This window comes from Canis lupus, chromosome 20, assembly GCF_003254725.2.
Source record: "Canis lupus dingo isolate Sandy chromosome 20, ASM325472v2, whole genome shotgun sequence".
NCBI classification, from domain to species: Eukaryota; Metazoa; Chordata; class Mammalia; order Carnivora; family Canidae; genus Canis; species Canis lupus.
In genome coordinates this window covers 2,031,505-2,057,690 of record NC_064262.1, presented here as the reverse complement: position 1 = coordinate 2,057,690, position 26,186 = coordinate 2,031,505, and the positions used below count along the sequence as shown (strand labels likewise).

General features: G+C 50.3%; 1 protein-coding gene across 6 annotated transcripts in view; it reads left to right on the top strand.

Moving 5' to 3' along the window:
- Positions 1–26,186, top strand: part of MGLL (monoglyceride lipase) — a 114,714-nt gene that overhangs the window by 19,829 nt on the left and 68,699 nt on the right. For all 6 annotated transcript variants that reach the window (XM_025448084.3, XM_049098372.1, XM_049098374.1 and 3 more), the window contains one exon: positions 20,411–20,517. In XM_025448084.3, coding sequence (XP_025303869.1) covers positions 20,411–20,517 — 107 coding nt within the window. The remainder of the gene's footprint in view (positions 1–20,410; positions 20,518–26,186) is intronic.

Below are 26,186 nucleotides of genomic sequence, written 5' to 3'. Positions count from 1 at the left end.
TTCTCAATAAACGATCTCCTGATCGTTTATTGCCATCCGTTTGGCATTTCACCACCCAAAAGAACTTAGAGCCATCTGCATACTTGGAAAGTTCATGCTGTTCTCCTTCCAGGAAAAAAAAAAAAAAGTGTTACATAAGATGGAGCCCAGCACACTGGTATAGGAAGGTCGGGGAGCCTGTTTCTGATTAAAAAATCTACTACCTCCACTCGCTGTTTTCTGCTTCATCCAGGTCCAAAACCACATCACAGTGGTCTCTTTAAATATTTTCCCTTGCAAAGCCTTTAAGAAAAATCGAAATGTTATCCCCATGCCCACATAGAAATCCTTTCTCTCCAAGGTCTCCTTTGGGTTCTGTGAGGAGAAGCTTCTTCCAGAGAAATCTCGGGCCTTCCTCCTGGCAGTCAGCGCTGGCCACTTTGTCCTTTGGGTGGTGATAGGGGACATCTCTGGGGGCTGAAGATCCCTGTGGACCCTCTCCAGGGTTATTGGCTGGCTGGCCCAACTCTTGCCATTTCTCCCTCATAGAACAGGCTCTTCCTCCACTCATTCACCTTAGTCATTTCATTTTGTGGTTGTACATAAAATGAAGACATTGAGTAATTAAGGGAAAGCAGAAAGCTAGGACACGTGACCACCACAGGACAATCATGTTAACAGTCACAGACTCTGAGAAGTTGGGAAGCATTCTAAGGATGATCTAGTTCTACCCCCGTGGCTCTACAGATGGGGGAACTGAGGCACAGGGAGTTAGGGTCATGCATTCCCTCTCAGAGAGGTAGGCGGCAGTGACAGGTGTTGGGGAGTCTGAGCTGAGTGAGCCAAGGTCCTGGTTCCCAGGGAAGCCAGAAGTCGGCTGGCAAGCAAGAAAACAGTGGAGGGAGAGGTGACCAGTGGGGGGAATGTGGGTCAGGTGACAAGTCAGCAGAGGAATGGGCTTTGAGCTGGGTGGGGACTGGAACCTGCTGGCCAAGGACAGGGTGGGCCTGGAGCTCCCTCGGGGGCTTGCCTCACTGGGCACACAGCTTTTTGCTGCTTCTTCTTCCTTCCAAGACTACTTTGGAGGTTTGCCTCTCCTTTCTAGTCTCCAGTGAGTCCTCAGATGCTTCCCAGGCGCTGGGCAGGGCCCGGGGGCCCAGAGACCCCGTACAGTCCGGGCAGTTTTGCTGGCCCAGCACCGAGAAGGAGCTGCACGTCCTCCTCAGACCCGTGTCCCCCACACCTTGCTTGTTCACAGGCCACCTGTGGGATTTTCATGGCAGCCCTTTGAGTTGAATATGATTTCTTCATAGTCTTTGACTCACTTTCGTTTTCACTTCAAATCTATTTTAAGAGGTAACGTTATTCTAACTCAGGAAATAGAAAACCGGTATCAGATGCCATCAATAGCCGGAGAGACCACAGGAGAAAACCAAGCCATAGTGCTAAAACTGGGCTTGCCCCCCGGAACCCTGAGCCCGTGGCTTCTCTCTCTGTCCTGGAGATGGGCTCCTATTCGAGACCTTATTTAAGACAGATCAGGGCCTCAGAGCCCCTCCCTTCTGTACTCACAGACCAGAATAAATAACATTCTCCCCATGCGCTTCCATGCTATTTAAGGTGGTGTCATCCCACGTGCCACCAGCGTGGGCATCTCACAGGTTGAAAGCTTGTAACGTGGTACCTTGGCACCTCCAAGGTTCATTGCCCCAGTTACTAACTGTTGATGGTTTGTACTCTCCCTCCAGGAGACTGATGGTCTAGTTCTCAGCAATTTTTTTTTTCTGCACAGGTGTATACACACACCTGCAGTCAGGAGTCAGGCTCTGAATAAATGAGCATGCCTCCCCCCTTCCTGAATGGCACAGGCCAGCACAGCAAAACTGTCCCAGATGGCAGGAGCTCGCATGCAGCAGCCACCATGGGGAGTCTGGTTGGCACCTGGGAGGATGCTGGGGAGCCGAGGGTCCTCCCCTGGCACCTTCTGGGGCCTGCACCCCCGTCTTGGGAACTAGGGCAAATCCAGGCCCTTTACTTTGCTGTAAGAAAGAGACCCAGGCTTGGAAGACAGAGCCTGGAACTCCTTTGCACAGATGAGCCCAGTCAGTCGCACCAACATCTGGCCCCTTGGCCTGCCTTTTCTGGAATCGTGGGACAGCTGTGAAGCTCTTCATTAATGGACTGTCCTAAAAATCATGCCCTGTGCCTTCCAAAGACCATTAGTGATTTCCCAGAAGGCCTGTTCCAAATATTGATCTGGACGATGGCCTCCGAGGAGCCCTTTGGCACAAGGACCTATTCGGGGCTGGCCACCCCTGTGGCGGCCAGAAGAGGCCTCTGAAGAGACTGCGCATGTTAATGAAGGGTCTTAATCTCTTAGCCTTTTACAGAACTGCTTTGTGATGAAAAATAAATCATTCCTGGAGGTTGCATCCCTCTATGTGGAGGAAATTATTTTAAGGCAGGACAGACCTGGTGGGAGAGGAATAATCATTCTTTTTTTTTTTTTTTTTTTTTTTTTAAGGAATAATCATTCTATAGAAGCTTCTGACTTCATTCGTATAAGGCAGTTAGTTACCTGTCTCACTGGCTCGGAATCGACAGGTTTCCTGAACCTCCAGGAAATCAGCGGAAGGGGGGAGAGGCTGATCGAGCTTAATTAGGGAAGCCAGAATGTCACTTCAGCTCCTTATTGGATTCTGAGCGCTAGAGCTGCCAGCTGCTGAGTGCCTCGGTGGGCCCCTCTGTGTGGTCGCTTTTGCATTTTATTGGCAGCAATCAGGCACTTAAGTTCTGGAGTCCTCTCCGACCAAACTCTGGCTGTCGCTCTCTGGATCTCGTCCATGCCATTGACACGCAGCACTGTCCAAGTTGGAGATGGAGCGTGGTGTTTGACTTCCCTGTATTGTGAAACCATGACCGCAGTTCAGCTGGCATCCAGCCCCTCATACAACAACAACAACAAAAGTACAATAGGAAAGGTCTTTTCCTTGTGCCTTTCCCGTATGCACACAGCAGCATTAGCTGTAGCCACCACCCTGTGTGTGACGTCCCTGGGACTTAGCTTTCTTATAACTGGAAATGTGTACATTTTGACCTCCTTCCTCGGTTCCCCCTTTTCTCTGGTGACCACAAGTCTGATCTCTTTTTTCTAGAAGTTTGGGTTTTTTTCTTTTTCTTTCTTAGCTTCCACATATGAGTGAGATGTTGCCGTATTTAGCTCAGTGCCCACCAAGTCTATCCATGTTATCACAAATGGCAGGATTAAATGATGTTCCATTGTGTTTGTAGATATATACACACCATGTCGTCTTTATCCATTCATCCATCGGCGGACTCTTAGGTTGCTTCCGTGTCTTGGCTATTGTGAATAATGCTGCAGTGAACATGGGTGGGGGGTGCAGATGTCTCTTCAACATACGTCTTCATTTCCTTTGGATATATTTCCAGAACTGGAATTTCTGGATCCTATGGGAGCTCTATTTTTAGCCTTACTGTTTTCCTTAGTGGCTGCACCAATTTCCATTCCCACCAACAGCACACGAGGTTCTGTTTTCTTGACATCCACTCCACCTGTTGTCACTTGTCTTTTTGAGATTAGCCATTCTGGGTGGTGTGAGGTAATAGCTCTTTGTATTTTCATTTGCATTTCCCTGATGACTGTGACATTGGACATCTTTTCATGCATCTCTCAGCCATTCATAATCTTCAGGAGTATGTTTCACCGGAGTCTTGAACCTAGTATCTAGTGTGATGAGTACTGTAGGAAGCAATTCTGTGTCATTAGGGATAAAGCAGAATGTCCTTCTGACCCTCCACCTTGACTGTTTTTCTCCAAAGTGCTTGACACAGCTCAGAATATGTTTATTTACTAAGTGTTCTGGCTCTGGCACTAGAATGAAATCCCCATAAGGGTAGAGACTTCATTTAATTCACATGTGTCCCTGATCCTCAATGAGTGCATGGCCCAGACAAAGTGCTCGAGAGCTCTGTTAGTGAAGAAATGAAGGGCTGAGAGTTGCGTGGGCATCAGGCTGATGGCAGGCAGTCCTTCTGTTCCCTTGTGTTGCATTATGGGTGTGATCATAGCAGCCTTCCAGGCTTGTGGGGCTTCATCTTTTCTCTCTCTCTCTCTCTCTCTTTCTATATATATATATATTTTTTTTTTTTTCTCTCTCTCTCTCTCTCTCCTTAATAGACGTTTGGGATGCCTGGGTGGCTCAGTGGTTGAGCATCTGCCTTCAGCTCAGGTCATGATCCCGGAATCCTGGGATCAAATCCTGCATCAGGGTTCCCACAGGGAGCCTGCTTCTCCCTCTGCCTATGTCTCCACCTCTCTCTGTGTCTCTCATGAATAAATAAATAAGATCTTTTTTAAATAATTAAAAAATAAAAATAGATGCTTTGGGGAATATTCCCGAACTTTGCATGCTTCTGAACTTTCCTCTGCAGTTCTTACCCCCATGCTTTTTAGGGTTCTTGCATTAAAATGGATGTGAGGACAGGAAAATCAGTTGTGGCAGGAAGATAATAGTTAACCACACAGGGGACCAACATAAAAGCTACTTCCTCTGGCACAGGATGACAGGCCCAGGGTGGCCTGGCTGAGGCTTTCTGAGTAGGAGAATATTTTGATGTGATAATGACAATAGCCAGCTTTGTTGTGCATATTTGATGTCATTTAATTCTCCCTGCAAGTCTTGTTGTTTCCCCATTTCCCAGAGGAGGAAACAGGGAAGACTTGCCCAAAGTCACAGAGTTAGGAAGGAAGAGAGTCTGGATCTGAACCCAGATCTGCTTGCTGCTGCACACCTGAGGGATGTTGGTAATGAGTCTGCATTTGTTACGGTACAGACTGAGCAATGTTTAAAAGAGACCTCCAAGCTTAGTGGCTTATCTAAGGTGAAGATATAGACTCCCCCTTCCTTACCAGTCTAGGGGTGAGTGGGCCAATTGGGCGGGTCGGTCTGCTTCACACGGTCATTCAGGGGCCCAGGTTTCCTTCCATCTCATTGCTCCACCACCTCTGTGTGTGGTCACATGACCAAAGCTGGGTCATTGCCGTTTCTGTCTTCTAGACCTGGGGAAGGAGGAAGAGAGTGAGTGTAAAACAAGCAAATTGTTTTAAAGTGGGTGTCGTGGAAATTACATGCATCACTTCCACTCATATTCCATTGGTGCAAATCAGTGATGTGGCCATACCTAGCTGCAGGGAAGCCTGGAGAAGATGGTCTCTGCCTGGGCAGCCTTGTGCCCAGGTTAGGTTCCATCACTCTGCCCCCTGATGGAGTTGGGGGCAGCCCATTTGCAGTCTGCCGTGAAGACCGTCGTCTCCTCTTTCGTGACCGTTAATGCTGGTCTGTTGTAAGGAGGTTGCTATGTATGTTCCTTATTGTCACGCAGGCATGTGGTCCTTTATTCATTTAATAAATGTTCTTAAGACCCTCTTCGGTGGGCAGCTCTGGGGTGAGCGGTTTGGGGGCCACCAGGAAGCGGGATTCACTGTTTCTCCTTGTGGCATAGTGAGGAGGTGAGACACCAGCCGTGAAGCACTGGGGAGCGGAGAGAGTGGATTCATGACTGCATTCATTCACTCCCATTTATTCACATGTGTGTCTTTCTAAGAAGGGACTGAGGTAGTGTAACTATAGCAATGGACAGTTGGCAAATGCTGTTGACACCCACCATCTCTTTCGTCTTCTCCCCCACCCTGGGAGACGCAGGGGCAGGTTCAGAGAAATCACATGACTGGTGGGGAATGGAGCCAGGGTTAGGAGCCAGGCCTGTAGGGGAGCATGGCGAAGTAGGCACAGCACAAATTCAAGGTCAGGTATATCCAAAGTCTAGTTCTGTCCCCTCTGCTAGCAAACAGCTCACTTCCTTGAGCCTTAGTGTCCTCATCTTTAGAAGTGGTGCTATGCTTTCTTATGTCAGAGAGCTACCCCTAAGAATCTCCTGGCAGAATGGATTAGTCTTTGGTTAAATAGATGCTTCCTAGGTATGTTTGTCCTTCTCTTCTGGCTTCTTTGGGGCATTTGATCTCTGACAGTTTGTCCTGCATGCTGGATGAGGTCCTGGGAATGCACTGGGAGAATGCTGAGGCCACAGACCCCGAGAAGCTGGGCAGGTGGCCCTGCCTGTCCCTCCCAGTCCTCGCTTCTCCGTGGGAGCTGTGTTGCTCTCCCATCCTGACCCTTGTTATCTGCGGCCCTTCTTTGGAACTGTTCCCACCTCCTGCTTCTCTGTCCCAGATTTCTCTCGGTGCTCCCTGGCTTGGCCACATCATCCATGACCCTCAGCTCACTGTGGGAATGCTGACCACCTTCACACTCGCCAGGGCTCCGGTGGCCGGAGCATTCTGAGAGGACCCCAGAGCAGAGCCTGTAGAGTAAAGAGGCTAGGAGGGACAGGAGAGGGGCCAGCAAGGTGAGGGCCGAGGGGGGATGAGTCAGTGGTGGGAGCAGAGCAGTGGACGACTTTTGGCTGTGAACAATAGAAAGCTGGGGTTTGTGTCAGCACAGATTTGAGTGGGAGAGACTGGGGGCAGGGTGTTGAGCTAGAGGCTGTTACAAGCATCCGGGTCTGGGGTAGCACGAGCGGGGGTGGCAGCAGAGGGAATGGTGAGAACAAACAGGAGAGGGGTGGGCCCTGGAGGAGGGGCCTGTCTGAGGAGTTGGTCCTGGGACTCCGTGTCTGGGGCCAGCTGCTGGAGCCACAGGCATGGTCACAGGAGTGAGAATGAGGCAGGAGTCCAAACCAGGCCCTCAGAGCCAGAGGGGACCTGGGATGTGGAGCCTGAAGCCAGAGCGGGGAGCCCACAGAGATGAGTGTCCAGCATTCCAGGAATTCACCTTGGGCGCTAGTCTGACGCACACAGATCTGGTAAGGAATCCAGATCTGTCTTTTTATCTGAATCCAAACTTCCTTTCCCCCTAAGTTTAAACTAACCTATACTAGAAGGAATCCATTCTTCTCTAAACCTGATGAAATCCATCGGCGAACATAATGAGCAGCCATTCTGTGCCAGATGTTGTTCTGCATGATGGAAACGAGGGGAAATAGGGAGGCTGTCGTTTTCTGGCAGGAACAACAAGGGAACAGGTTATTGCAGCCCAGCATGATCAGAGACTGTGACACAGCTGAGCCCAGGGCTGTGGGAACCCAGTGGGAAGCCTGACTAATCCTGGCTCAGGGAACCGAAGGGAACTGTCACCCAGAAGGTCCCATTTGAATTGGGTGTTGCAGACTGAATAGGAGTTCATCGGCAGAGAGGAGGGAGAGAGGACTCCAGAATGTATGTGGTCATGGTGGTGTGAGGCAGCATAGCTCAGAAGCCTTATATGTGCCAGTGGTGCTCAAGCTCATCAATCATTAGGAAAATGGGAATTAAAACCACAACAAGATACCATTTCACACCCATTTGATTGGCAAATCTGAAGTCTGACATTGTTACCAGGGGGTGGTGAGGCTGTGGACAAAGGAATGCTCACAGCTATAAGGAAGAGTGTGAAATGGCCCCACCTCTTTGGAAAACAATTTGTCATCACCTGGTAGAAGCTGAACATCTTCAAACTCTATTCAGTGACTCTATTATCAGATATACATGCTGGAAACACTCTTGCCCATGAGTACCAGGAGACACATGAGAATGGCCAGAGCAACATGACTTACACCCAAACCGGAAACAACCTGAATGCCCATCTGTAGGAGGCTAGATTAACACATTATAAAATATCTTATGGTGGAATATCATACAGTAGTCAGAAAGGACCCTGTGGCTGCTCATCCAGGTGGATGAGATCCCAAAGTGTACTGAATAAAAGAAACAATCAACACCCAGAAAAAAAATGTTAGGATGAGTCTATTCACATGAAAGTTCGAACACAGGCAAAACTAAACACATCAGTGTTTACCTACACACATAGGTGGTTAAGCTGTGAAGAAAAGCAAAGGAATAAATTATCCCAGGAATCAGGAGAAGTGGTGACTTCTGGAGGGAGGAAGAGGCGCACATGCACTTCCTCAGTGCCAGTGATGTTCTGTACATGCATGTCCACTTTGGTACGACTATTTAAATTCACAATGAGAAATCATGCCAGCCTGCTGACCTGGAAATACTGATCTCAGTGTAATTGTTAAAGGGATTGGGATGCGCCTGGAGACGAAGTTTGGAGACATGTTGGGAAGGCTCCTCTGTGCAACATAAAGAGTTTGATTTTGTGTTGTTTTTGATTTTATGTTTTCCCCATCTGGAATATTTTAGGATATGAGTGATACTCAGAATATACAACATCTCAGATAAATAATAAGGAGTTGTAGATAACCCTAATAAAAGAATGTCGTAGGTCTCAATCCTTTCCCTGGATTTCTGCTTTCAGAGGCCTTCTAGCTCAGAAAATAGGCCGTGTGCAGAGGAAGGCTAGACCGAGTATTGAAAGGTCAAGAGGAAGTGTTATCTAGGAGAGATGTTACTCTCATACATCAGGGGGACATTATCCTTTGACTACAAAGAGTGAGTGTGTGACTGTAGGTCTAGGAGGAGACTCCGCCTTGCTCCGCTCCACCCGGGTCTGCTTGGGACAGCCATATGCGATGCAGGAGTAAGAGGAGCCAGCAGGGAGTGACTGTCCCAGAGGCTGAGCGGTGAACCATCCTGGGACATGTCCTCTGCAGAGAAACAAGGACAGTGGGGATGGGGGATGATATAGACGTAGTCATGCAGCCCGCAGCCCGTGACATGCCAGCGACAGAGTGGCATCGCATGCTTCTCGTCTGCCAGCTCTGACTGCAGGCACAACAGTTGCTCACCGTCTCCCATGAGACTCTGCAGAGTGAATAAGGCATTGCCTTCCAGAACCTCTTGACTTAGCAGGCTAGATAAGGCAGGCGTCTGGGTGGCCCAGGGAGAGGAATGTGCTAAGTGCCCAAAGAGAGATGTTAGCAGTATGATAAATTAGGTGTTAAAATGCATCAAATTGTTTATCCCCTCTCTGCTTCAAGCTGGTTGATGCTGGATTTGCTTTTGCACATTTATATGAAAATACATCGTTGCTGTGGCTTATAATTTTCTAGTTGAATGACTTTGGGGCAGGCCCACTTTGGAATTTAATTATCCTTACACTGGGAAGCTTTGCTGAGATTCCGTGCTCAGGAGACTGGATGGCCCCAGGCATCCTGTGATACTTATCAAGGAGCCCCTGTGGCTTTAGTATGTCGCAGTGTTGAGGGTTGTGTGATGACATTCCTTTGATGGCCCAGGAAGCGAGATGGACCAGTCTTAAACTAAATTCAGCCCGACCACTATTGTGTAGCAGAGTGAGGCTCTCATCTGCTGGACACCTAACTAGAACTTTTGAAGCCAGACCCTGATTTTGGCAACCCGAATGCATTAGCTCCATGGTGCTTCGTAGGGGAGGTCCCAGCTAAATGTAAAAGAGTCAACTACTGATTCATGGAATGCAAGAGGCTGGCAGCTCCAAGTAGCCGTGACATCGTCCTAGGGGGAAATTGGGGATTGAAGCTATGCAAAACCAGCCTTCTCAAAACCAGGAAATATAACATGGATAGGAAGATAATATGTGGCTGTCCAGAATGTGGTGCTGAAAAAGGCTCACAGGCTGCCTGGGGTTCAGCAGAGCAGGGAGCCACGACTGATTAGTAATGTCTGCTCTGGGTTCAGGAGGGGACTGGGGGTCCGGGTGCCATGGGTTTGTCATCTAATCACTTCCTAGATATCTCCCAGGTACTGGGCCCTGTGCTGGGGGCTTCCTCAGACATTCCCCTCATTCACTCTCAGAGTGACTCTCGAAGGAGGTGACAGTGCTCTTCCTGTGGGCAGCTGTTCATGGAAAGATGTTAAGGAATCCAAAGGAGGATCCTAAATGAAACATGAGGTGTGATGATAGTTATAAGTTATAATTACAATTAAAAGTCATAACTATACATTGATAAGTAAACTGTAAGCAATGACAAACAGATATTAATATATGTGGAAAGGAAGAACCTGGGAGGAAATAAAATGTTCACACTGGTTATCACTGGATAGTGAGGTTATGGATGGATTTCATTTTCCTTTAGGCTTGTCTGTATTTTTCCATTTTTCAGAATGACCCACATTCCCTTTTCAAAATACATAAATTATGTGTGTGGGCGTGGGTGTGTGCATTTTAAAATATTATATATAAAGAAAGATTTGGTGGCATGATTTTTCACTTCACAGATACACCAGGAACACTAATTACTCCTTACCAATGTACTAAGGTAGCTGCTTAGAGTAATGCTAAGCCTTTTGCTTCATCTGGACTGAAACCTTTGGGCAAGAACCCCCACAATCATCTCCCAGTCTCCAACACTGAACAAGTCTTGGCCTTCTTTGGAAAGGCTGAGCAAAAGATAAAAAATCGCCAGAGATCCAAAAGACTTAGCAGCCCCAAAGAAGGCCATCCTTCTCAGGAATCACAGGAACGAGTATCTTATGAGGTGGTATTGCTACAAGAAATTTAGAAACTTGCCAATAACTCCTGGCAAGATCCAGGAAGACTTGGCTTTTTTTTTTTTTTTTTTAAAGACTTGGCTTTTATAAGCGAAGAATGAACACTTATGAAGAGGGAAGAAGCGGACATCTGAAAAGACTCCATGGTAGCTAGAGCTCTGAGCTTTTCCAGTCGGGGGGGATGAGATTCTGCATATAGAGCACGAAGCCCAGCACCTGGCCCAAGACACGGAAAATATGTGGTTATAATTTTTTTACTTTTTTATTGAAATTCCAGGTCGTTAACATACAGGGTAATATTAGTTTCAGGTGTACAGTTTAGTGATTCAACACTTCCACACAACACCCGGTGTGCATCACAAGTATACTCCTGAATCCCTATCACTCATCACTTATTTTACTCATCCCCCACCCATGTTGTTAAAATTTTTAGAAAGTAAAATTATAGTTACATGATAGCCTACATACTCGTTACCTATTTTTCTAATGATTTAGTAACTTTGGCTTATTAGGAATTATGCTAAGTGGGGCTTTTGAAACCACCCAGTTCGTGCGCCTCCCAAACCACCCAGTTCGTGCGCCTCCCAAGCCAGCGTCTGCCTTCCTTCTCCGTAGACATGGGCGGAGTGCAGACCGAGCCCTGACAGTGGCCGTGGGAGCTGTTGAGCCAGCCAGGGTCCAAGGTGGCTGCTGTCCTGCCACGTGCCTGGTGCTACCCTGACTGCTTTATTTCCCTGGGGGAGCCATTGTAGTTAGCATGTCAGAGCTGGGAAGAGTTCCATCTGGCTCACGGCCGGAAGGATGGAGAATTCCTTCAGCCTTAGGTAGGCTGACAGTCATCATCCTTGTTCCAAATAAAAATGTTTCAAGTACGACCTCCCCGCCCCCGGGCAGATGAAGCCCAGTTCATTTCTGACACAGGTATGCCTGCCTGATGTGAGTCAGAGGTATAAAAACCCAAATACACTGATCAGAAAACCAGTGGGTGACCTGGCACGTAACTCAGCAGTTGTCTGGAGCATTCTTGCAAAGTGCCAGCCTCCTTTGCATGTTCTCAAATGACTTGACTCACACAATCCTGGCATGCACGTAAGGAGAAGAGGAAGCCAAAAGAAGGGAGCTGGCATTCAGGCAGGTGCAACACTAGACATTTTGAGAACATGGTCATTTAAACTTCAAAACACCTGTGCACGGAAGAGATTCTTGTTATTCTTTCACTAGTAAGGCACTTGAGGCAGTGAGTGACTTTCTCAAAAACCAGAGGATGGGGCAGCCCGGGTGGCTCAGCGGTTTAGCGCCGCCTTCGGCCCAGGGCATGATCCTGGAGTCCCAGGATTGAGTCCCACATCGGGCTCCCTGCATGGAGCCTGCTTCTCCCTCTGCCTGTGTCTCTGCCTCTCTCTGTGTCTCTCATGAATAAATAAAATCTTAAAAAACAAAACAAAACAAAAAAATACAGAGGATGGGTTTGGCCTATGCTGCTATTGAAATGCCCTGGTCCTGGTCCGGGTCCTGGGAGGAGGCTGGGGGTGGGATAATCAGCAGTAAAACATATACATACGTAACCACAGTGGGCCCTGGGGAGGCAGTGGGGCATGGGGGAGCACACATGCGAGAAGGATTATAGGTTGGAGTCACACAGGAAACGGGCAGGCAGCTGGGACCAGGACAGAGAAAGGGCAGCGAAGTAGAGAGCCAGGCATTCTGTCTGGGGTGGAGTAGGGAGGCTGTGCTGTGGACACGGGGAGGTGCCAGGAGTTGTTTCCACTCTGACCCCCCTGGAGCAATGGAACTCTTATTCATAGGATCCTTAGATGAGTTGACCCATAGCTGGTCCCGCAAATCATTGATAAATGAACAGATGACTCAGTACATTTATTTCAGGGTTCTGGAATAGAAGCAGATCCTTGATAGGTACTCTCTAGCCAGTTTGGGGTTACTCGTGTCCTTTGTGGTGGCCTCTCCCAGGAGAAGCCGCCTATAGCCCATCGCCTCTCCGAAACACAAAGAGCACCCAGTTTCCCTCTCCTGCAAGACATCGGCATCGAACATACTGGTTATGAAAGAGGATCCTCCAATCGAATTTTCCTCCCTCAAAGATGGGCATCTGAGTTAACATCTCTGTGCCTGCTCCCTAATGTGTGAAATGGTGTGTAGCAGTAAGGAATGTTTAAGTCATGCCTGGAAGGAACCAGGGGCTTGCAAAATAGTTGTAGGGCATACAGGAGTGGCCCATGGGCCTCCAGGCATGCTCCCCCCCAACGTGGGTTGGTGTCCGCCTCCTCTGAGCCACTTCATTTCCTCATTCATTCATTCTTTCCTTCATCATTTGTGATTTCTAGAATGGAGGCCATCCTAGCTGCTAGGGACCAGACACCAGGACAAATCAATAAAACATGGCCCTTGTCTTCAAAGAACTCGTGGCTATCTACTCACGCTAGCTGTTGATGAGTCCTGGATAAAAGAGATGTGAACAGAGTGTTCTTAGGGCTTCAGGAGGGAGCAGCTAACGGGCTGGGAGATGCCAGGAAAGGCTTCAGAGTTCGGAGAAGGCAGGAGACAGACCTGAGCTCAATCGCAGGCATGGGCAGAGGTGGTGAGCTGGAGAACGAGATGCCCTTCTTTGGTTGGTGTACAGGGTGGGAGAAGGGGTGGGCTGGGGCAGGAGGCCAGAGCGAGAAGCTGGTCAGGGCGAGGGGCTCGGGGACCATGTGACCACACCCGGTGACATGATCACTCGGCCGCTCCCTGCTGCCGTGCCATCACGCCGTGGGCCACAACGCACCCCTGAGAGCCAGCCTGGCTGCGTTCAGGTTCTACTGAGTTCTAAGCCTCAGGCAAGCTGTGTAGCCTCTCCGGGCCTCACTCTTCTCCTTGGAAAAATGGGTCTGAAGAGCCGGAACCACCTCACGGGGGTTGTGAGGGTGAAACGAGTTAGCACGTAACATGCTTAGACCGACATGGAGCCAGTAAATCTCAGCTGTCAGCATTGGCTATTATGTAATGCCTGACTTGGCACCAACGTGCTGCAGGGTTATTTTCCATAAATTCTCTCAATCAACCCTCACAAAGACCCCGGGAGATAAGCATTATCGATCTGTTTCACAAATGAGTCTATTTCTAGCTCCCCCTATGCAGTTGTATAACCCTCTGTGGGTTTTGCTCTATATCGGTCCCCGCCACACACTATTTGGCTGTGGGAGCCCTGCCAGAGACGGAGAGGAGCGAAGTCTGCCTGGCGCTCTGGAAGAGGAGGGGAAATGGTTAAATTTGGCTCCCAGCAGAGCCCATCATGCCTCTGCTTTAGTGATGGGAAACGGGTCCAGCGGAGCCTGGCAGTCCCACTCATGGGCCCCATGACAAAACGTGCCGGGCGGATTTTTTTTTCAAGTTATAAAATTTGGCAGGAAGGAGTTTGGTGGATGTGGATGATGGAGTGAGCTGCCTGAGTGGGATGGCTCGGGGGTAAGTGAGAACTCCTAGCACATACTGCCCCCAGAACGGGCAGGCGGATGCCCTCCTGCCCCCTTCGTTTGAGGACATTCTAAGGGCTCGTGGGGCTAGTGTCCTTCCCCTCCCTGGGTCAGATGCCCCCACCTTGCCACCTGAGCTGCTGCCTGCTGGTAGGAACATCCACTGTGATCATCCGACATATGGGTTTCCTCCCACAAATCCTGGGTTTCCTGAATTTTTCCTAATAAAATGAACAGAGCATTGCTTCAGTTGGGCATCCAGCAACTCCTTTGATGAAGCTTTCTGTGGCTTTGGAAAGGGCAGGGCAAGCACGAGGCTAATGTTTTCTACTGGATGCCAGACCATGCTAAGTCCTTGAGGTAGGTTCATCTAAACCTTCCAACAGCGTCTCGGGGGAGGTGTTGTGATACCTGCCACATGTGTGCACATGGAGAGGTCCCAGCCAAGTCCACAGTCCTGTACGTGACAAATGGGGGACATCCTTGATAGAGGGGAGTGCTTTTCATTCTAGCACCCGCCCCTGCCTTTCAAGGTGTTGGTGGCTGCAGGCTTGTTTTCCGCCCAGCCTTCCTGGGTCTCTGCCTGGTGTTGGTCCATGATCGGGCCTCACCTTCTGGGCACAGGCAGGCAGAGTGTGTGGCAGCAGAGTCAGAGCTTTCAGCCTTGGGCTGCATGCCTTCACATACATCCTCTCATTTCATCTCAAAATCCCAGCGAGGAGGTACCATGACCCCATTTCACAGGTAGAGAAACTGAGGCCCACAGAGATCTGGAAGCCAGTTTATGGGAGGGCTGGAGTGTAAAGCCAGGGCTCTAGACCACAGGCAGACTGTCTGTGCCATCAGAGGAAACATCTTCAAGGCAGGCAGTTACAGAGAGCTGTCTATATGCTGGGAAGGCCCAGAGCATCCCATATACCTTTGGTCATTTATGTCACAATGCCCTCTGAGGTTGGCGGTGGTAGGATTATCCCCATTTTACAGATGAGCAAACTAAGACCTAGAAAGTTTGATCACTGAAATAATGACTAAGCAAAGGATTAAAGGGAGAAATCGTTTTTCAATGTGGGGGGAAATTCCACTTTGTCAAACCTGGGGCATGGCCACACCAGGCCCAGTTTATAAATTCTGAGAAGTTCTGCAGCATATTCATGTCAAGGGCTGCATATGCTATGCTGGGAGCTGCCCCGCCTCCCAGGGCCGGATGCCAGGCAGGCCATCTGCTCCTGGGGCTGGGCCTCCCCCTCTGACAGTCATTGCCTCCTCCCAGGATGACTGTCTCCCAACTGGCTGCAGCCATTAAAGAAGTTCCAGGAAAAAGATCTTCGCCAGCCTCTTCTGCAACCTGATTTCTGCTGCTGTGGATATTGCCTTGTCTGCGTAAATGTCCCTGCTAATTTTCTGCCGCTGTTCTCTGCGGAGGCTGCGGGATGCCAGGGCAGGAGGGGAGGGAGAGAACCTCTGTGCCTGGCACCCGCTGAGAGCCCAGCTTGCAGGTGCCCTGACAAACAGCATCCTCTGTCTCTCCTTCCATTCTCCATGGCAGCCCTGGAAGCTTCCGAAGGTCAGATCCAATCACTGTCCTATGCAGAGCCATCCTCTGTAAGGAGAAACCCCTTAGTTCCCCTACAGGCTCTGGCTGCCTCACTTCTTAGAACTCTTACTAGCCACTCCCTCCTGTCCAAAGAAGGCTCCCTGTGCTCCCTTCTCTTTGTGTCCCCGGGGCCTCTCACAATACATGCCCACAGGTGTATTCTCTGTGTCTGTCCGTCCCGCTGGAGTGTGACCTGTGCGAGGGCAGGGACCATGCTGTTTGTCCCTGTCTGGGGCCCTGGCGCCTAGCACGCAATAAACCTGGCGTCAGTATTTCTGGACGACCTCAGTCAAGGTTGCTGGTTGCTGCCTTCCTGTAAGTGCAGGCTCAGAGCTACCAACCAGGTGACTTGCCCAGGGCCCCACATGGTGATGTCAGGAACCAAACCCAGTCATCCTGACTTCAGTTTGCTCTAGTCCCAGCCACCCAGCAACTGTGGTGTTTATTTAAGCACCTCTCGATTCCTTGGTGCCGAATGTTTTCAGAGCAGAAACAGCAAGAATCACAACATCTTGTGCAACCGCAAAGGGGAAGTTCCAAGTGGAGGTCAGCCTCCAGCGGTGGAGGAGGGAGCTCAGACAGCCTCAGGCTGGGGGTTCCCCTTCTCCTAGGGAGACGGAGCCTAAATACACACAGCTGGCATGCCCCTGACACCAGAAGGGGTAGGACATGGGGGTGACAGGGGAGCAGATCAACAGATGGTGCCGCACCTACAGCAGGTGTGCGGGGACAGGGCAGGCGGGTCCTGGCAGGTGAGCGGAGTGAAGCGATGGAAAACCCCATGCCAGCCTGACTTCCTGACGTGCCTGCCCCTGGCTGTGAACTCCAAACCTGGGGGCTGTGAGGTGGGGGGCAGAGGGATCCAGGCCCTGGGGCTCCTCCAGTCAGCCAACTAGTCCTTCCTAAGCTCCTGTGATGCCCCAACATTTTCACCTGCTGAGGATATAGTAGGGAGCACTGTAGATGACACCTTTGTTGCCTTCATAGAACGCAGCCTAGTTAGAGGCAGAAAGAGGTGTGGTAGTGGACAAGTGGTTTTGGACGGTGACCCGGGCCTCTTTCTACTGCAGTGGTTGCAGAAGGCCTGAGATCGATGACATGAAGCCAAAGTCACTGTGTGCAGACTGAGGGGGCATCCCCATTGGACGCCTTGGCAGGGGCAGAGGCTCCCAGGTGGGAATCGGCTTGCTGGGCTTGCTGGGCATCCGCACCCTCCCACCCCATGCCCAGTGACAGCACACTAACCTGCCGTCAGCCGGGAGAGAGCACGTACACTGTGGAAACTAGCCAACACTGCATATCGGGACTCCCTTCTCCCTCGCCCCAGTTGTGCAACATGTCGGAAAGGAGGCCGCAGGCAGAGGAGAGGAGGGAGGTGAGGATGTCATCACAGAGGCAATAGCTCTGTTCTCTTGCGGTGAGAAGTCTCTGAAGGGATTAAGGCGGAGGAGTAATGTGATTTGATGTTCACTTTGCCAGACAGATTCTACAAAACAAAGACTCGAGTCCAGGGAACAGATACATGCAGGGAGGGGGAGGCACTGATGTATCAGAACCGGGGCCCAGGCCAGAGCTGAATGCACAGACTAAGAGAACCCCACTTACCACAGGGGCAGCTTCAGGGCATGCATCTGTTGGTTTGGGGGAGGCTGGGGTTGGGGAGGGGGCTGAGCCCATACAGAGAAGGGCCCAGAAGCTTCTGCAACCTGCCAGGGGACAGGGAAGGGGTCCCTGCCAGCCTGCTTCATTTCTGGAAGTGTCTGCATCTCTACAGATAGAAACTGTGGTTTACCCAGCATGGTCCCTGGGGAGATAAGTGGCTGTAGGTCTCCAGGCCTAAATGGTGGCATTCTTGCCACTGGCGAGTTCCACGCGACCTCTGAGCAGGACTGCCGTCCGAGCCGCACGCTGTGATGGGAGCAGGTGCTTCTCCACCTCAGCTGCACACCAGAACCCTGGAGAGCTTTCCCCACCCTGCACCAATTAAACCCAGGGGTTCTTCTGGGGGTGGGACCCAGCCTCAGCATCTGTGAAAGCTCTCCAGGCGATTTCAAGTTGCAGACCAAGTTGAGAACCACTGGATTGGAAGAAATTTCTATGGAGTCAGAGGCCAAGTATTTTTCCACATGATCTCTCAGGGGTAGATTCTATTAACAAGCAATTTCAGGAATAATGGCAGTGCCTTGCGTCGCTCCTCCAGGTGCTAAGTGAAACCCTGAAGGGCTCCTCTGCCAAGCAGGAGCCCGACCGCAGCAAGAGGCTGCCTGTAGTGTGACCGGCTCGAGCACTTGTTCACCTGCATTAACTGTGGGCTGAATTAATACAGCAGCTGCCGCATCCCCAGAGGATGCTAAAGTGCTTGTGCCGTCCGTTCTCGAAGCCCTGCCCCTTTTGCAGATGGGAGCTGACTATTTAGAGGTTCCGGCATCATCCTCAGCTGACCCCAGAAGTGGCAGGTGGGCAGGTGGGGTCTGCCCGGATGAGCATTGGTCAGGAGCAGGTGGCTGCGTGTTCCATGGAGCAGCGGAGAGGGTGCGCAACGTTTGTCCTACGTTTCTAGGAAGAGGGTAGGGAGGACAGATACCAAAGGCCAGCGAAGTTCATGCAGATTTTTTGTGCACTGCTCAGAGAAGAAATGGGTAGTGTGGCGAGACGAACCTGTGCCGTCCTGTCCCGACACACCCTGGCAGAGAGGAGTTGTTGCAGGCTTTGGGATGAGGCGCTTGTTCCCTTCACATGCATCTGCTTGTCCCTGTTGAGTGCCACAGGCTGGGATACAGCACTGGGCCTCTGCTGGCAGCAAGCGGACAAGGCTGCTGGCCTCTTGAGCTGAACCTGGAAGTGAGGGGAGAGAGCCAGGGCCCGAGCAGGCAAGTGAATGGCAAAGCAACGGCATCCAGTGATGAGCAGTTACAGACCTGTGTAAGTGACGGGGCCAGTGTGGCTCAAAAAGGCCCAAGTAGGGGGGCCACCCCAGGTGATCGGTGGAGAGGCCTCTTTGTGGTGATGTGGGTCCCAAGACAGGGGCATGAGGAGCAGCTATAGCAGAGCATTCAGAGAGAGGGGGTTGGCTGGGTCAAAGGCCCTGGGGCAGGAAGAAGCAGGTGCTGCTGGAGTGACGCTGGAAGGCCTGGTGAGGACAGGGAGGTAAACTGGCCAGAGGGAGTGTCCAGGCAGGCAAGGGACAGGGTGACTTGTATTCTAGCCCCACTGGTGACCGGTGGGTGACCCGAGAGCCACCAGCAACACACTCAGATCTACATTTTACCACCTTGCTGGATGACTTGGGCCGTAAACTGAACTTCTCTGATTTTCATTTTCAGCTGTAAAGAAAACAAAGCATAAGATGACGATAAAGGTTAGAAATCTTATATGTGGATTAACAGAGGAACTGAGGCATAGTAAATGCTCAGGAACTGGCAGTGGTGGCTCTCCCTTTCTTCCTTCTCCTCCTCCCGCCCCCCCCCCATCCCCTCATTATTGGCAGAAATTGGATGGGTGTTGCTCACAGCATTCACTCTGCCCAAAGGGGAATCAGGTACTCCCATGGGTCTTATGCCAAGAAGATGAGTCTTGAAAACTATCTGTTTGAGAATCTAAATGCCCTTTCACTAGCCCCCCCTGTGGGCAGGCTGGCTCTGGCTGGTGCAGGTGGGCCGAGCCATAGCACGGTGGCACTAGTGTTCAGGCCACAGAGTAGCCCTGCCACATTGGAGGTCTTCCGGGGTGACTGAGTGCCCAGCCGAGCTCTGCTTCTGGACGCTAGGGCTTCTCCTACACAGACTTAAGGTGCAAAATATAGCTGTTTCTTGTAAAACCTACAACCCTCCTTCCTTCAGAATGTCCACTGTGAGCTCATAACCGTGCTAGCTACTAAAGAAAAAGCAGTGTTTGCATGTCCTGGAGAAGGTTGTAAGTGGTGGTGGAGGTAAGCAGAAGGCAGCTGTCGCCCCTGCATCAACAGAGGGATTACAGAAGCCCTGAGGAGAGAGGAGGCTTAGAAGAGCCTGCTAGAGGCTGTGAAATCTTCCTCAGAGGAGGGAACCTTCAGGAAGGGGAGGGATTTGCCAGCTGGAGAAAGGGGGAAGAGAATACAAGGCGCCCTCGTGATGGGCATTCCAGCAGCCCATAGAAGGATGGGAATAGAGGTAAAACCATCCACAATGGGAAGAGCTGGATGTCACTTAGGATTCTTCTGATCACAAGTGACAGACACCAGCACAGCAGGTTGGGGGGACAGTTCTGGCTTCAGGTCGGGCTGGCTCCAGGGCCCCCACACCACCTTTAGGGCTTGCCATCCCTTCCCAGAGCATTGGCCCAGGTAGCCAGGAGAAGGCATCTTCAGCCTCTTGCCAGGTGTGAGCCACACAGGCTGTGGGCCTCAAGGATGAGTCAGCCCGACAGAGCCCTGGGGTCTGCTCAGATCGACTTGAGGCCCCTGCCTGTCCCTGGGGCAATCACTGTGGCCACGGCCAAGGTGTGTCCTGGGTGGCTGAGGGCTGGCTCACCTGGGTGGCTGGCTAGGGAGGACCTGGCACATGCACTGGGCCTGCGGCGTTGGCAGAAAGTAGCTCCTGGATCCTCACGAGCCCCCTCATCTCCACGGAGGGAGGTACTATTCTCGTTAGTATCCTACAGGGGAAGGAGTGAAGTGGGATGGGGAGTTCCCAGGGGAGTTCCTAGGACAGCCTGGATTTGGGCTCCGTTCTGTGTGGCCTGGAGCTAGCATTTTAACAGCAGTGCCTCTCACTAATGCATCTAGCCTGTAAATCTGTCTTCCACTTGATGCTGGTGTCTTGAAAGTTCTGTATTGCTCAAGCCATGCTCAGTGGTCTGTTGCCTTCCTAACCTGGTTCCCTCTCACCCCTGCAGGGCCCTCATCTTTGTGTCCCATGGAGCTGGGGAGCACTGCGGCCGCTATGATGAGCTGGCTCAGATGCTGGTGGGGCTGGAGCTGCTGGTGTTTGCCCACGACCATGGTGAGTACCCCCCAGGGGACAGGGCCCGCTGCTGGGGACCCCACCCTCCCATCACCTCACCTCCCTCATCCCTCTGCCTCTGTTATTCTCCTGTGATTCCTGCGGTGACACTGAGAAAAGACATTCTCCATGGGATGTCTCTGAGTTTAAAAAAAAAAAACAAAACTGTAGTCATGTAAACAAAAAAATGTGTCTGACCAGCAGTTTCTGTTGAGTCTGGGATTGAATGAAGACTGATTAGAAATCTCAACTGAAAAAAAAAACCAAAGCCAGAATCTGTTTATGTAAGAACTTGCCCCAGGCCAAGGAATCCTCTCTTGCATTTATAAAGTGCTTTCTGTACAAAACAGGCCCTGGTTTTCTCCCAAGGGACTTCAGATAGATGTGGTATAGGCAGTGCAAATACAATTCAACCCCACTTTCACTGCAAGACATTTACAAAGCATTTCAAACCAGGAGAATAGTAAAAATCTCAAAGGCCGTGTTGGTCACAAGAAAGCCCCAAACACACACATGCATGTGCACGCACACACACACATATGCATGCATACACATTCTTGCACACATACACACACACACACACACACGTCCCCAGGCCGATGCTTTGATTCTTTGTCCTGTAACAAAATCCACAATCACCGTCAAAATGCAGTGTTTATTGCCTAAGTCAGTATGTCATCCCTTCATTTTTGTGATATTTTTCATGGTTTGGAAAGCTCCCAATTTAGATCCTTCCTTGCCTAACAGTCTTTAAAAACAAGGTGTTCCCCCATGACTGAACATGGTGATTTCTCCACTGCTTCAGTGTAGAAATCTATCGTCCTGGCTCAGATCCAGCAAGGTGGTTTCTATTTTATGGGATTTGAAAAACAGATAATTAAGTGGCATTGCTGAAAAGAGGGAGGTGGGGAGCAGAGATGGGGCCAAGGAGTCCTTGAGAGAGGGAAAGCATATCTGTGCAGACAGACGATGAGCAGGGGATGAGAAGCTTGCTGGGGCATTTTGTGTAAAAAGAAGTATAAATGTGGATTACCAAGAGCCCCTTTTAAGCCAGATATGTGCAAACGTCTTTGTAACTGGGAATATTGATTAAATCCTTTCTTGTTATGGTTGTAATGTTCTTTAGTGCTTTGCAAATGGTCCCAGTAATATTTGTGAGGCTGTTTGAGACATGATATTTGAGGACTATCCTGATTTTCACTATGGGGGCTGTGTCATTATGAACCTTGGCAATGTGTGCTGCGTGTAAAGGCCGAGGATGGGAATGCCTCTCTTCCTGTTGTCTTTGTTTCCATTAACATTTGTTGCAGTCATCCCCTCCATCTTCAAACTGAACAACATAGGGACATTCTGGAGGAAAAAAATTATCATACTTTGCAAACACTAAACACCTTTATCCAGAAACTCAAGTGTTTGTTGTGAATCTTGGCGTCAGTTACCTTCCTACCAGCCCCTCTTGGCCACACCTGTGGGGATGAGTACCTATTGTGCACTATTTATTTTGTCTGACTGTGGAACTTTGAAAAACAATTTTTAAAGGCTTCCTTTTTTTGAGTAAAAGGAGAAAAGAAACAGCCCACCTTTTGATGTTTCCAAAATAACATGTAGGATTGAGGCATAGCTTTCTGTGATGTTCTAAAGATCATTCAAAACCGGTTGTTTATGTTCACCTGTTCCAAGTATCTTGATTTATTGGTTTTTTCCTGTGACTCATTGGAAATCTCTCTGGCAAGTGCTAGAGGGAGGCATTATTCAAGAAATGAATCCAGTTGAATGTGTGTGTGACTTTGTTGGTCATGTATAGATGAAAGCAACTGTGGCTTACTTAGTGGGAGAAAGCCCCATGAGTGGGCCGTCATAGTGGGGTCTCGTGCAGGCTGGAGAGGTGGATCCTGGTGGTCAGTGATCTATTCTTGCTGAGACTTCTTGCTGAGACATGTGGAAAAGGAGGGATTCGAACCAAGAACTGCAGATTCTGAAACCTGGCCTCCCTGATGACAAGATATGGATGATTTGGTATTCATACCAGGCACAAATACATGCAGAGACAGGCAGACTTTATTCTTTCCTACATAGATTTTCAATTTAAATAGAGCAGAAATGGGGAGAATGTCGGGCATTTACTGGGCCTGTTGGAGGTACACAAAGGATTAAAAATGCAGAGCTGAGGAAGACTATTCTAGGGCCTGTGGCCACTCCAGGGCCAGTGGGGCCCCAACCCCCTGTGTATTCAGACACATTGTCATCCTGCGCTCCCATGCATCAGCAGAGGTGTGCTGCTAGAACCTTCACCCCAGACAGCAAGAGCGCGCAGGTGCAAACACACCTGGTCCAAGTGCCCACAAGGCTGCAACTGAAGCCTGAGATCTCAGAGACCATATTGAACCATTCCCAGCCTCTGTTTTCTCATCTGCCAGATGGGGAGGACAGCCAGGATTGTGATGGCATAATGTAAGGAGAGGGCCCAGCAGAGTATGGTAACGTCTCCCTCTGCCATCTCCCAGACCACCCCTCAGCCACCGTGCAGACTGCCTCGTGGGCCGCGCACCCACACAGCAGACTCCAAGGCTCTGAGCTGAACCAGCGAAGCCAAGGCCGGGGGCCGGGGCTGCTGGGTTCTGAAGCCACTGTTGCTGCCCCGAGCCTGGTCCTCCGTGTGGCCCAGAGAGGCTGGCGTGAGGATAGAATGAAGCAGTAGATGTGCAAATGCTTTACAAAGTAAACAGAACTGCCGCTGCTGGGTTTCGCAACATAATTTATAGAAATAAAGGTTTCTATAAATCTGCTGCTAACTTGACTTCAGGTTGAATCTCGTTGCCCAACTACATTATAATATCTCATCGTTTAGGCAGAAATCTTGACACACAGTGCTTGCAGCAGTCTGGCTGTGTTTCCCAGCATGCCCGGTGGACTGGCAAGCACAGAGCCGTGCTCAATTAGGATCTCGTTTAACTTTGCTTCTTTAGGGTTTTACGAGATGACCACACAGGCATTAACAGCTCGCCAGAAATGAGAATTATGATTCCTGCCATTGGTTGAGTGCCAGCTGCACATCAAGCTCTGCTCTAGGCACTTTTTGTACATTCTATATGATTAATGTTATTACCCCGATTTAGGGGCGAGGATTCTGAGGCTCTATAGCCAAGGGAGCCCATTCTCATCGCACCAAAGCCCTCATATGAGTCAGACACAGTTTGCATGCAACAGAGGCCTGACCACAGTAACTTCACACACACAAAAAAGGTTTCTTTTTCTCCCATACCATACAAAGTCTGAGGCAGGTATGAGAACAGTGCTGCCGCCACCACCAGAGCCCCAAGCTCCATGTGCACTTTAGCTCAGCTGTTCTTAGTCTGTGGCTTTCCTGCCCATGGGTGCCAGCTCCAGCCTCCTGTTCTCAGCAGGAAGGAGATGTGAGACACCACATGGAGGAGGGGGCTGGGCTTATACCAGGGAAGCTCACCGGCATATTCCAGCTACATCTCATTGGCCGGCACAGCGTCACATGGTTACACCTAGCTGCAAGGGAGGCGGGGAAATCACGTTTGTTCCATGTGCATTCGCTGCTACAAACAAAACAGGGTTCTGTTAGTAAGAAGGAAGTGGAGAAAGGATGCTGCCAGTAGCCACCTATCCCCTGCCATGCCACGCTCCCAGGTTTGTCACTGCAAGGGGCATTTCCCAACCATTTCTACTTCATGTGTTTTCTGGATTTAACAGCATCTCCTGTCTGTCTTATCCATCCTTCTATTCTTTCATAAGGTTTTGATGCAAAGGTCATTATTAGCATCATCAATAAGTAGTGATTAACATTCCTAATTGTGGGTTAGCCCTGCATTAAGTGCCATTTAAGGACAGATTCCTGGACATGAGAACTGACATGCTAATGGTGCAATGACCTGTCTGCCCCAGAAAAATTAAAGGACCCCTATTAAGTGCTGAACGTCATTATAGTAGTTAGTATCCTAAGCAGTAACTCCTTCCTTTGGAGGAGACTGTCTTACCTGTCATCCTGTGTCAGCCCTCCTGTCCTCCACAACCTTCTCATCTGCTGTGTGGAGCCCAGCACCAAGCAGAGGGGAGGTATCACCAGTGTTGGCCGAATAGAGGAAGGAGTTTATTTATTTATTTTAAAGATTTTTATTTATTTGTTCATGAGAGCCCCAGAGAGAGAGTTAGAGACCCAGGCAGAGGGAGAAGCAGGCTCCCTGCAGGGGGCCCGATGTGAGACGTGATCCCAGGACCCCGGGATCATGCTCTGAGCTGAAGGGCAGATGCTCAACCACCGAGCCACCCAGGCATCCCAAGGAGGAAGGAGTATATGATTCAAAATCCACAAGACCAGAAATGTCTTAAACATCTGCAATAGAACATACACATAGAAGTATCCATAGCATCAGGGCACTGGTGGGTCTCATCCTCATGGAGGGGGCCCAACAGAGTGGCCATGAGAACTCTGAGTCTGGTGGCCAAGATTGGGGCAACTTGTCCAGTGAAGCCTGAAACATGGTTGGAGGCTGGAATAGAGGTGGCCTGTATCTCGGGTGTGCGAGGAGAGCATGGTCCCTCAGAGGTACACAGGCATCCCCACGCCTGGAGCACTGTCAGGGTGGCTGGATCTTGCTGGATGAGTCAGAGCATCCCAGGAGAAGAAAGGGTGTGGAGAGAGGCACCCATCATTGAAAGCAGTGGCTCTGACCTCTGCTGCCCATTGAAATCGCTGGAGAGGGGTGGCCCGGGTGGCTCAGCAGTTTAGCGCCGCCTTCGGTCCAAGGCGTGATCCTGGAGTCCCAGGATCGAGTCCCACATTGAGCTCCCTGCATGGAGCCTGCTTCTCCCTCTGCCTGTGTCTCTGCCTCCTGCCTCTCTCTCTCTCTCTCTCTCTCTCTCTCTCTCTCTCTCATAAATAAATAAGTAAATAAATAAATAAATAAATAAATAAATAAATAAATAAAACCTTAAAAAAAAAAAAAAGAAATCCCTGGAGAATCCTGAAAAATACTGATGCCTGGGCCCCCTCTCCAGAGGGACTTGGATTTCTTAGGTCTTCGGTATATCTGGGGCATCGAGACTTTTGAAAATCACCCCAGGTGTTAGAACCACAGTTCCGGGCAAGGAGACCATAGGGACAAAAAGTGGATGCACGATATGGTGTGCTTGTGTCATGTGCAGGTGGACATCCAGGCCCAAGGATTCACGGACTCTGAAGCGTAGTGGCAGCTACCAGGGGGCGGGAGAGCTCGGGGTTCTGTTGTGAGTCCCTTTGGGTACTTGGAGCTCACGAGGGAATGGAAGCAGGGAAGGCCACCAGGGGACTTCAGGAGCTGTCAGGAGATGGGACCCACGGCAGGGTTCAGCGAGAGAGAGGCAGGAGCAGAGGAGCTTCTGGGATGTCTGAACAGGTGGAAACACCAGAGGATGGAATTTTCTGTGCCATTCTAAATATAGTGCAGAGAAAACCAGGGCTGATGCTTACGTCGTCCCTCGGTCACCAGCTGCTCACGGTGACTCACTGGAAACCCCTCAGCCTTCCACGCAAGCTGAGCGGCTGGTGTGACCAGAAGAGAGGGTCAAGGCCCTGGGGTGGGAAGCACCCTGCAGGTGGAAGGACTCGGAGATGGACACAGGATCCTGCCTGGCATGTGGGCATCTTGGTGGGCTCCAGGTGA